At 39.4% G+C, this 12,463-nt stretch overlaps 1 protein-coding gene across 1 annotated transcript; it reads left to right on the forward strand.

The window, feature by feature from the left end:
* Window positions 1-7,496: 7,496 nt before the first annotated feature.
* Window positions 7,497-10,086, forward strand: LOC122650439 (cyclin-dependent protein kinase inhibitor SMR2-like). The gene is made up of 2 exons (XM_043843854.1): window positions 7,497-7,550; window positions 9,736-10,086. Exons 1-2 carry the CDS (start codon window positions 7,497-7,499, stop codon window positions 10,084-10,086), a joined length of 405 nt encoding a protein of 134 aa, XP_043699789.1.
* Window positions 10,087-12,463: the final 2,377 nt, after the last annotated feature.

The raw sequence follows: 12,463 nt of genomic DNA on the forward strand, positions 1-12,463 counted from the left end.
TAGTTGGGATTAGGCCCACAAACCACATGGCCTTAATTTATATTTAAACAACCAACAGCTCTTACTTTCTTACTTATTACATATATTTATAGTTTAATCTAATCACTAATCTAAGTCATGTTAATTGGCAAATCAACTTTCTAGGATCTCGCAACTTATCTTTCAGAAGCTCCATCAAGTGTGTGATCTTTATCCTCTCAATTACACTGCCGCCCGAGGTGCGGTCCACATAGGATCCACCTCCCTCTATTAGATGTACTTGACGTCAAGTACGAGCAGTGTAATTGAGAGGATAAAAATTGTCAAATGTGAGCTTTCCTTTCTTTTTGTTTCACCTTTTACCATATAATTTTTGCCCTAACTGGTGCGTGTGTTTGAGTGAGAGAGAGAGAGAGAGAGAGAGAGAAGACAAAACAGAGCAAATAATATTTAACATGATTCACACACCAATACAATGAGCTACGTCCATAGGCAAGGCTGAAGATGATTCACCATATAAATGGAAGAAAATATAAATGAAGATCTTCCAAGAACACCCAAAATGGTGCAAGAAATTCTCACCCCAAAAATCCTAGTTCGAAAATCCTCAAATCTCATTTGTTTCACTTGCTTACACAACAAAACGAGTAAAACATATAAGGGAAAAAAGAACACGTTGCTTGGTCATGCCCCCTACTCCCAAACACATTGGTAGCGAAATGATTACCTTGCCCCCATATTGGATGCTTAGGCATGTGCTCCCATTGGTCCCCACACTGATGTAAGGGCCATGTGAACCAAGTAACGTTCTTTCTCCCTACATATAAATACTCCTCTAAGTGGGTCGATCCATTGGGTTGGATCATACCATACTGTGGTCATCAAAAAACTCATTCGGATCACCACAAAAAATATTAGAGTAGGTTAATTTTCGAAACGGATACAAGAATTCGAGACACACATAACACTTCTTCATCATTGTCACCATCAATTTTCTTCATTTTCTTCTGTAGAGAGAAGTGAATCTGAAAGTATATATTCTACCAAAAAAAGAAAAAATCTGAAAATATTTGTATAATGTACTTTGTTTTTCCCTTGTATTCGGTGGAGGTTGAAGCATAAAGCATGTGGAGATGAGAGATATTAAACTTGTATGGAACACGCATTGTAGAGTTTACCAACAAAAAGCAAAAAGAAAAAAAAAAAACAAGAACACGCATTGTAGAGATGATATTTGGTGAGATCGTATGTAATGCGTCATGCGTACACGTATACACACACACACACAAACAAAAGAAAGTTGCGCAAGTGGGAACTTTACCCTTTTGTACTGTAAGGATGAGAGTGGAACAATGCTGTCCCCAATATAACTAGATAACCTAATTGTAAGGTGGCCCTGTCACCCATGGCAACAAATTTTCTCTTCCTTATTTCTTGGTACTAATTTTTTTTTTTTTTAAAATTTTTAAGAGAGAGGGTTATCTAAGCAAGCGGCATAGAAGAATGCACTAATGAAGTATGGTAAAACTAACGATGCTAAACGGTGTTAGAAGTAGAAAAACTTATTGAACCACTTATTAAACGGTCTCATGTAATAAAACAACAATCAAACTGTTTATTAAATGGTTATACAATTTCTATATAATTTCATAGAAAATGTCGCATAAAAAAAAAAAACTATTCTTATAGAAAAAGACAAGTAATTATTTAATATAAACTCACTCTCATAGAAAGATATAAACAATTATTTATTATAATTTTTCTTTATCTTTTTGAATTTAGGATGATTTCTTTTTGAAAAAACATAAACAATTTAATTAATAAGGAGATGGGACTATGGGGGTGTCGAAGATTCGGGAAGGTGTTTTTATTTATATTTAAAATTCAATTGTTTTCATCGATTTAATTCTTTAAATCAAAACTGAACCATTAACTAAACGGTCTCATGTTAAACTAATACCAAACTTTTTATTAAAAAGTTTTATCGTTTCATTGTAAACGACTCAGTTTGGTTTCAGTAAATGGTTTTAGTTTGATTTTGAGACACTTAGGTAAAACGATATCTTATATTGTAGGGCATCAAACTATCAAAGTCATTTTATGTGAAGAGAAGAGATAGACACAGAGTTTGCTAGCGTACCCTAAGTCAATGATTCAGGTAGCCTTTTCCCTTTTTTAAAGGGAAAAAGAAAGTTGCCACATTACATGGCGCCTATGCCCAGACCCAAGAAGGGCAAAATGACTATCCTGCCCCGTGAAATGAAAAATCCTATCCTATAAGATTCTCCTGTATTGATGTAGAGGCCACGCAAACTGACAACGATTCTTCTATGTTATTAAATTATTATACTAATTAGTTAAATTGATCCCCAATGTGGATCAAATAAGACAAATATTATTTTTTATTTTTATAAGATAAAAGAAGACAGACGAATTTGATATTGTGATAGAGTCATTGTAACCAATTATGGTTACAGACACAGCAAAACCCTTTTTTTTTATTGAGAGGGAAAAAGAAATAATTTAACTCTATTTTGACTTTTTATGGTTTTAAGGCTGGTGGGGGGTTGGGGGGGGGGGGGGGGGAACTAATGGGTAGGCAATGAATCCTTTGTAGCCGCCTCAAGTTACCAATAGAGGGGTGGGATAGAGTATAATAAGAGTAGCTTTGATTCCAGGATCTGGATTAGTTATAGTTGGTAGTTGTGGTGACCCAAGGGAAGATGATGAGAGTGAGTGAGGGACTTTGTCTCAGGGAGGAGATCAAATGGCAGCAGCGAACGCAATGAATGAGGTCACACTTCTACTCTCTTATTAGTCAAACTATTATTCCCTTCACAAAGAGGATTACAATTAAAATTCAAGAACTTGGTCCAGCCCATCATGCTTAGTTGAAATTTTTGGGACCAGGTTAGGCATTTTGTTGTGATTTCTACCTAACTAACTTCATTCCCTCAAATGTTAGTTGTTCATTATTACCTAAAATCATGGGTTGTGGGTGCAAAAGACCTGTTCTGGTGGGGCCATTGATTAAGCAAATTAACTAAATGACTAATCTGCAGAGTAATACAAGCCCAAGATCAGGCCCAAGACAAAGCCCAAGCCCAAGCCCAACCCTAAACTTTTCAATGAATTGCACAGAAGTCCATTCACAACACAGAAAGGGGCCCTACCTAAAATTGCTAAGTTTGACTATTTTTTTTTTTGTTTCTAGATCGTCAAATTGGGAAGCTCACTTCCTGGCTTCAAGCTCTTTGAAATTCTGATTGTCAAAAACCTATTGGCTCTCTCCACCTCCTTTTCTTGTAAACTCTGCTTTTCTCAGTAGGAGGTTTTCTTTGTCTGATTTCTCATAATATAATTCTTAGTTTCGTGTAAAAAAAAAATAAAAAATTCTTAACCCTCATGATCAAACTCCTAAGAAAGAGACAAAATATCCTCAATGCCGAAGGAAGCACCATTCAAAGCCTTGATAAAATCTAAACCGTCAAAAAATATCATGATACGCCTGATCTCCAAAGCATGGGCCAAAAAGAGAACATCTCTAATTCCCTCATCTTTCTGAATAACTGTCAAGAAACTCCAGCCAACTTTACAATGGACACCAAGGAAGTGCCTGTCCTAATCAAAGAGAATAGCTCCTCTCACCCCTTTCTTTGATGAAGAAATTTAAGCTCCATCAAAGAATTTACTTTACCAATAACCATAGGGGGCTCATTGGCTCAACAAAGTAATCATTCCCCTATGAAAAAACACCCAACTACTTATGTCTTCGCGTCTCCGGAAATCACAATATAAATCTGAGTCATCTATTTTTATATTTGGATTTTCTTCTTGTCACTATACCTAGTGAAATATAACGTTTCACCATTCGTCCCATAACATTCTATAAGTACACGAGTTAGCGAATATGATAGAAGATTAGACAAGGATCTCATTGGTACAATTTACTTTGTCAATAAGTTGACTTCTAACGAACTTAATAAGTGAATAGATGTGATTTGATCTGATGCAGATACAGGCCCACAAAATGTGGTTCCAACTAAGCTGCCATCTAATATTAAGCCCATTGAAAACAACTTATTTTATGATTGGATTAAGAGAAGTTAATTAAGTATGGATCTATCCTTTGTCCCTAATTAAGCTAGGTCCATTAATTTTGATCTTCCATGACCGTATGACTTGGCCTAGTTTATGCCATTCTGAATTAAATATCCAGTTCTAAGTTGGTTCAAGAACTTGACATTAACCCAGCCCATTAATAGGATAATGAGCCAAAGCCAGCCCAAGCCGGCTGCCCACCCATATATAGGGGATGTAAATAGATTGAATACAGATTGGATGTCATCGGATATGGATATTCCCTACCCGGATACGGATATCCCTAAACGGATATGGATGCAAATTGAATTCAGATTTTCAACTATCCATTTACATCTCTGAGTTGTGTAACCCAGACCTTTCGACCCCCCCCCCCCCCAATGGATACGATTCACTCTCAATCCATGTTTTAGTCTCATAATTTTCATTTTCTCATTCATTAGAACTTGTTGAATCTTCAAAAACCCTCTACATCATTAGTTGGATATCTATTCGGATCAGATTATTTTTTTCTTTTTCAGATTATACGAATAAAAATTCGGATACCTATAAACGGATACAAATATCCATAAACGAATATAGATACAAATCTAATTTGAATTTTCGAATACCCGTTTACATCCCTACCAATATGGTAGTCACCTTTCGTCAATCCAATTTCCACCCCAAACGCACCTTTATTCCTTCCTGTAAATATCTTATCAGTTCTTAAGTTATATCATTCACATGTTTAGCGTATCACATATCATAAGACGCATGGGACAGGAGTTGTGTGGGGTTTTGGGAACGGTCTGGATTCCCTGTGACAGTGGGACCCACCTACCCACCTTTTGTGTGTATGCATGAGACCCCTATGCAACACAACAAGAGGCGAGATGGATTAGCTGTGCAACTTAAGGCTGTGCCAACTGTACAAGCTCTTACAAGAAGGGATCAGGAATCAAGATAGGTTTTCAAATCTCTGCCTGTATTGGCCTCGGAATCGGTCAAGGTCGAAACCGTTCTCGATCTGGTTTGATCAAAATTGATCTGGATCGGATAGATTTTACATCTATTTTTTTTAATAAAAATTGTTTTCTTTTTTTATTACTTTTTACCCTTAGTATGTACCATTGGTATTGAATCGGTCAAGATTCGAAATCGACCTTGATCGATATTGATTCAATCCGGCCAATATCGGCCGATCCGAACCAAGATTACGAACGATTTTTGGACTTTAGTAATGGAATTAAATACATTATTAACACTGACACTAGGCGCAGTGGGAGACCAGGTGGAATTTGGATCTGAATTGAAGACGGACTTCTCTCATATCCAATTCAAGTATATAGATGATATAGGGAAGGCGAAAAAAGGCAACAAACCTGCAGACATTTTGTCTAGCCATATAGGTTTGTTCCACTACAAAACCATTTCTTTTGGTGGAGAAGTCATTGCGTTTGAGAAAATGAACTCTATTGGGGGAGTGTGGTCTCCACTAGCACTCTCATGAGTTTATATCTCTCCTCGTCGTATGAAAAGATACCTCTACCCCTTATTTTGAGGAGGAAAGAAATAGACAAATGGGAGTGTTGGATAAAAAATTACTTCCCATCCTATTATTATTCTTAGGAGTGTTGTTCTCTATGCCTCAGCGCAGGCTGTGCCCAAGCACATGGGGGTGGGCGCAATGATCACCATGCCCCCTGAGTGGCAAGCCTATGTGCCTGGGCGCAGCCTGCGGCGACACAAAGAACATTATCCCTTATTATTATTGTAGAAAAAGATTGCCACAACGCTAATTCAAAAGCAAAACTGTGTGCCCCCTCACATATCACTGTTCATGTGAGGGGGTGATATGTCCTAAATGCCCCATAAATGGTCCCTCCTATTTGAAGATTCAACGGGGAGATTATGCACGCCTTGGCTTTGGCCTAGTGGCTGGTTGCAATGCTCAGTGGGGTATTAGCCCGACAGGTTGGTCAATAGATCAACTCTTCTTATGTGCACCAGACACCAGTCCTTTCTACACAAAGGAGAACTCTAACATGAAATACATTTGGACTCTACCTGGGAGAATATAAGATAAAGAGGGACTCTTCAAGAGATACATACATGTGATATATAGGATAGTCACCGTCCAGTATTGGCCCATCTCTTGTCCCAACCCAGACACACTAACTCAACTCTTGCAACATACTTCAAATCTTCAATTGCCGTTCCATCGTCTTCTTCTCTACTTCTTTCCCCTGCCCTCCCCTCTCGCAATAGCCATTGATGAGAATATCGTCGAACCAAAACCCCGTCAACCATTGCCCACGTCGCCGCTCAACACCACCATCATCGATGAAGTCTTCATAGACTTCAGATCGTAATCGGCGACAAATTTTTTATCCATGTTATTTTTGGCCTCAACCATGTGCACAGGCTCCTCTGGTTATTCTTACAAAGGCACTTTAGTTCAAAAAATCTTTTCGAGTCAGTTCTTAGTCGTTGGTCGACAAGGAAGGAGGGATAAGGGAGAAGTGCGATCACCATTGGATTCACGAGGAATTGGTAGGGTAAGTGAGCAGAAGAGGGAGGGAGCGTTGCTGGAAGGGTGGGTTCAGGTGCTGGCACGTGGGGAAGAGGAGGGGGTGGGTGCTGGGTCGCTACAAAGGGTTGGGTGGGAGGTTGTCCACCTTGCGAGCGGGTGAGATCTGAAGAGTATTACTATTGGGGGCGGGGGAGTTTGGGATCATGCAATATTCCAAAATAAAAAGTCACCACCTAGGGTTAGAGTCTAGGACCCAATGGGTGTAGTCCTATCTAACAGAAGTGGAAAGGGCTACATAATTCTATATGGTCTGCTTAGAGAATCTGGATAAGTGGTCAGGTTACAAGAGTGAGAAAGTGTTAAACAGACCTAGCTCCTGCCCAGCCGTGACGGAAGCTGGATGGTCCAGCGCTTTGAAACCACCCTAAAAATAGGGGTGGGGTGGTCATTTCACATGTGGGGCCCAGGTGGGACCCACCTGTGAAATGACCACCCCACCCCTCGGCCCTTTATTTATAGAGGATCCCCGGAGTTCGGTGGCACCGCCCAGGCTTGGGTGGCGTTGCCAGACATTCGACAGTGCCATCAAGCTTGGGCGGTGCCACCGGCAACTCGGAGGCTCCTCCCAACCCATGGGAGGTGTCATCAGACATTTCGATGGAGCTACCAGTCCATCTGGTGGTGCCATTGGCCTTGGGTCGGCTCCGTTTGATTCCATTTGGTCTTTGGGTGATCATTTTATAAAACTGGTCATTTTTTGAATTTTTTTTGGGTGTTTTTATGTGTTCTTGGGTGACTTGAGAGAGACATCATCTCTCCATGTCCTTTTGTCATCATTGCGCAGGGGGGACAAAATTCAATGTTTGTGGGATGGCCAATGTAAGGGGGTGGGGGTGCAGCAATGGGTGGTGGAGGTGGTGGTGGAGGTGCAAGTGAAAGTGGAGTTGAAGATGAGGTCAGGAGTGGGAGTGGGGCTGAGAGGTGGCAAACTCGAAAATATATTCAGTTTGGGATTGAATGAAACTACCAAGTAGAGTCCAACTCACGTTCGCGTACGTGAATGTACGAGAACGGCTCAGCTATTCAGATGGAACCCATTCTATGGGACCCACATGGAATGGATTCCATCTGAACAGCTGGGAGCCACTTTGTGGGACCCACATGGAGTGGATTCCATCTGAACAGCTGGGAACCATTCTCATACGTTCATGCACGTGAACGTGGGCCCAACTCTCAAAGAACCCAAATTTGAGTGAGTGGATTCCATCTGTGTGCCTTGTAGCGTACGAGAATGGTTCTCATACAAGAACCTGTCCCAGTCTCAATTTGGGATATCTCAAGTGTAATTTACCTTCCTTTTTTTTTTTTTTTTTTTTTAATAATATTATTATTTTCTTCAATGGCCAGAATTGTTCAAAGATTTATGTCTTTTACTATATTTTTTTGCTTTGTTTTGGCACTTAATTAAAAGGGAAGTCAAAAAGATTCATAGAGTATACGTAAAAGGCTTGGGCCTACCTAAAAGTGAAAAATGTACAGCACATCAGATCCACCACATGATAGATTTAGCCCCTCGGGCAATGCCCATTGGCCGAAAAGATCATATGAATCAAAAGCAGAGAGATCTGTTGAAGGCCAAACCCAAAGCAGTTTTAATTGTGGAATGTGTACATATCAGCCAACCAACCATCATTGTCAAAACCCAGAACTTATCAATAAAGGTATACAAAGAAAATATATGAGTTTATGAGAACCCTCTCCCTCTCCCCCTCCCCCTCCCCCTCCCCTCATCTTAATTAATTACTCAAAACTAATCCCAACTCTACATTTAAAGAAGAGAGATCTGGCTTTTCCCATCTTCTTCTTCTTCTTCCTCCATTTGGGGATCTATGTCAAGAAAAATAATAAGGAACAAGAACAAACACTTGCTTTATCTGGGCTTATTCTCTTTAATGATTTTCTCATCTTATATGAAAGGGAGACAAAGAACCTTGAATGCAGGAAGCGTGTTATGAACTCTTTCTCCCTTAAGAACCTTAATTACTTCCAATGCGAATAACGTATAAGAGGTTGAACTTAGAAGACGGTAGAAGGAATAAAGTGAATGAATGAGAATGATGAGAGCTGGATGGTGAATGAAGGAGTCTCTCTCTCTCTCTCTCTCTCTTATTGTAGTACGGTTAATGCCTCAAAGAAGGAACCAAAAGAAGCCAAGAACCACTCACTTTATCCTTCCTCGTAAAAACAATAATTTAAGATTTCTCCGTCCACCTTTTTCTAATGGTGGCGGTGAAAACCAAGCAAAACGACGGTTGAGCAGGCAATTCACGTGCAAAGATGCATCTCTCATCAATCAATCATAGACTCTTCCCCACTGTTCTCTCCTACTCTAATCTTTATAGTAATTACTAATTAGGTGGGCTATACTATTCAAAGCCACACCCCATTTCTCCCCATCTGGGTATCCTATGCACGTTGTCGTTATGGAGATCCATATGGAAAGAAAGAGACAGAACGACAACCCACACAACTAGCAATAGAGAGAGTGAAGATGAGGTGTTCGATCTTATTACTCAGTGATAATTCGGTTTCTGTCCACACTCTAAAAATCTTGAATGGCTTAAACTGTACATAAGAAATTAGCTACGTTACATAGCACATGCCTACCCATCCCAATTTTAGAAAAGTAATAAGAGAAAAAGTCACATAAAACAGATCACACCAACACATAAGGTTTTGTGTGGTCCAAAGTCCAAACTCAGACTTAGAATTTAAGAAACTTGACAAAGAAGTGAGATTAAAAAAAAAAAAAAGATAGAACCATTGGTTTAATTGATTTTGATTTCAGAATATATATATCTATATCTGATGATTCTGATCTATAGAGAGACATCCGATCATTAAGATCAGAATATACCTATATTCAAACAGTGATTGTTGTACCTTTTGGCTTAAGAGCATGTGTAGTTGTGTACATTGCTTATAGTTAAATTAATAAATAAAGGACCCCCAACAATCCTTCTCTCGCACGCCTCCCTACTCAGCATCTTCATATAGGGGCTCGGTGTTCTCTTCTTCTCTCCTCTCCTCTCCTCGATCTCTTTGGTAAGTTAGTCATGTCTACAGATCTTGAATTGCAGCATAGTTTGCCGGAGATCCGGCTACGACCCGCCACCGCCACTGCCACCGCCGCCGCTGAGGAAGTGGAAACGCAACAAGACAACAACAATAATGAAGAATGTCGAACACCCACATCAGATGAGCACAAGATACCGGTCATGCGAAGCTGCCCACCTGCACCAAAGAAACAAAGACGGGTGATTTCTTGTAAGAGGAAACTATTGGATGAATTGCGATTCTTTGAAATCGTGGGTCGAGAAGAAATTGAATCCTTTTTCAGGTCATCAACCAAGAAGCGATGCTGTTCCAATTCCAATTTCGATTCCAAATCCAATGTTGATTTCATCAACGACAAGAAGAAGTTTGAGTGATCGATGAGGAAGCAGACGACGTACTCTCTGTAATTAATTCTCAACTTTGGTTATTCGATGATTATTGTGTTTATGATGAGGAAGATCGATCGAGAAACACAACATTAATGAGTATTTTTCGATTGTTGTATGTAGAATAGACAGAATTCTGTTGTTCTATTACTCAAAATTTAGATTTGGTTCATTTCATTCCCGTGATCCTTCGAGTTCGGGGCCCAATCGGGATCTACACCCTGGTTTTTATATTAATTAATATAAAATTTACTGTTATTACTTTATTGGGAATGCGTGGTTCATGCAGTAATAATAGTTTCTGTTTATTTTTATTTTTTAAATTACTTTTTATTTTCTCATATATAATTCCAGGAGAAGAACGGAGGAAGAGGAGGAGGAGGGTTGGGTTTGCCTTCATTTGAAGGAAAAATGATGGAGAGTTGGGTTTGCTTTCATTTGAAGAAAAAATGATGGAGAAGGCTTTTAATTTCTTAATTTGATTTCTTATGGTTTTGACATTTTCAATATTGAGTGATTGACACGTCTTTGGGATCCACATCATTTAAAATTTTTTTTTAAAATTTTAATTTCAAGCAATTTCAAGGATGATTGAGATAAAGACTTGGTACCTATAAATGAATAAACATTACAGAAATGCTACTCTGTCGTGCCATCTTCTCCTCTTCTCTTTTTTTAGATAATTTTCTTCCCTTCTCATCTTAGTTGTGTTATACAATTAAGACTGCCAGGCTGTCTGGCAACTACGCTTAGACATAGGAAGGGTGAAATGACGATCGTGTTTCTTATGAAATGAAAAATCTCCCCCATGTGCCTGGGGCAGCCTGTGCTGTGGCACAGAGAACAACGCCCCTTCTTATTAATTATTACTATTAGGCAAGAGATTGTTGTTTGGTCATGTAGTTTCTACACCAGTATGGAGGCATGTGCAGAGACATCAACATGGATGGGGGTTTTAACTTCACAAGGACTAGGGTGGTAATTTCAACCAGGTAGTGTTCTTTCTCCGTTAGGTCAAGAGATCACTACCTGATCGTATAGCCCCTGCACTAGTGTGGGGGGCCAATGAGAGCATGTGCAGGGGCATCATTATGGATGAGATTTTTTATTATTTTATGGGGGGGGGGGGAGCAATATGATAATTTTGCTTGCTCGTGTGTTTGAGCACAGTATCCACGCGACCATACATCATTCTTTTCATTTATTATTTTTAGTGAAAAAGATCGTTTACTAACAATGTCCCTAGTCCCTATACCCTCTCACATGGGATAGTGAAATGACCACGCAATCCCTCCCCTTAGATGCCCATGCACGTGCTCCCATTGGACCTCGCATTGGCACCCGCATTGGCACAGGGGCTACACAACCTGGCCATAAATCCCTTCCCTCATTATTATTAGACGACCCATTTTTCGTTTGTAGATACGATCAAACCCTCTATATGTCAATTTGGTGTGGGTAAACCAGTGGACTCAAGTCCTGTTTAGATATGGTCATGGTTTGAGGTATCAGTATTAGATCGCCCGATACTGCCAAAATTGCATAGTTTTGAAGATGACCGATACCAATACCTGGCTGATACCAATACGGATAAGGGGTAGAATAATTTAAAAAAAATCAATTTTAAGGAAAACTAGAAATAAAATTATCCAATATGATTGATCTGTATTGATATCGTACCGTTTTTAAAGATGACCGATACCCAATCCGATACTGTACACTAAAACCACGGATATGGTGGAACCCATAAAGTTTTCACAGAACAGTATTTCGGACTCTGCTGCTGCCCTACTCATGATTGTACAAATCTTTGCTGCAGCCAATCCATTCATCAAAACCCATCAATCAGAGTTTGAGAAGAGGACAGTATCTTTTAGGACATGAGAGAAGATGGCACGTACGTAGTCATCACCCAAGCTTAAATCCAAATGAATTTAAGCTAAAATATTTTGTAGATTTGTAGTATTACCAGATTTGGTACTTATTAGTTAATTAGTAGTAGAGGAAGAGAGAAGGGGATGGGGTAGCCTTTTCTCGTGAAGAAAGAAACTAATAATTAAGATTTTGGTTGAGTAAAGTACTGGTTGGTATACCAAATTAAGTACTAACTACTAAGGCATCTCCCCCATATCTCTCCATCAAACTTTTTAATGCTTTCCATCTTCTTCGTCTCAACCATTCGACAATGACAGAAAGAACAGACAAAGAAAGAGAGAGAGAGAGAGAGAGAGAATCATGGATGAAGAAGCTTTTAAGGAGAGCTTAGAGCATAAGCTACTCCTCATTACTTCATTTTGACAGAATAAAGAGACTTCTTTGGAACAAAGAACATAAAAAAGGGGGTCTAGGGTCTGAAGAGATAACC

Source organism: Telopea speciosissima, chromosome 2, assembly GCF_018873765.1.
Source record: "Telopea speciosissima isolate NSW1024214 ecotype Mountain lineage chromosome 2, Tspe_v1, whole genome shotgun sequence".
Taxonomy (NCBI): Eukaryota; Viridiplantae; Streptophyta; class Magnoliopsida; order Proteales; family Proteaceae; genus Telopea; species Telopea speciosissima.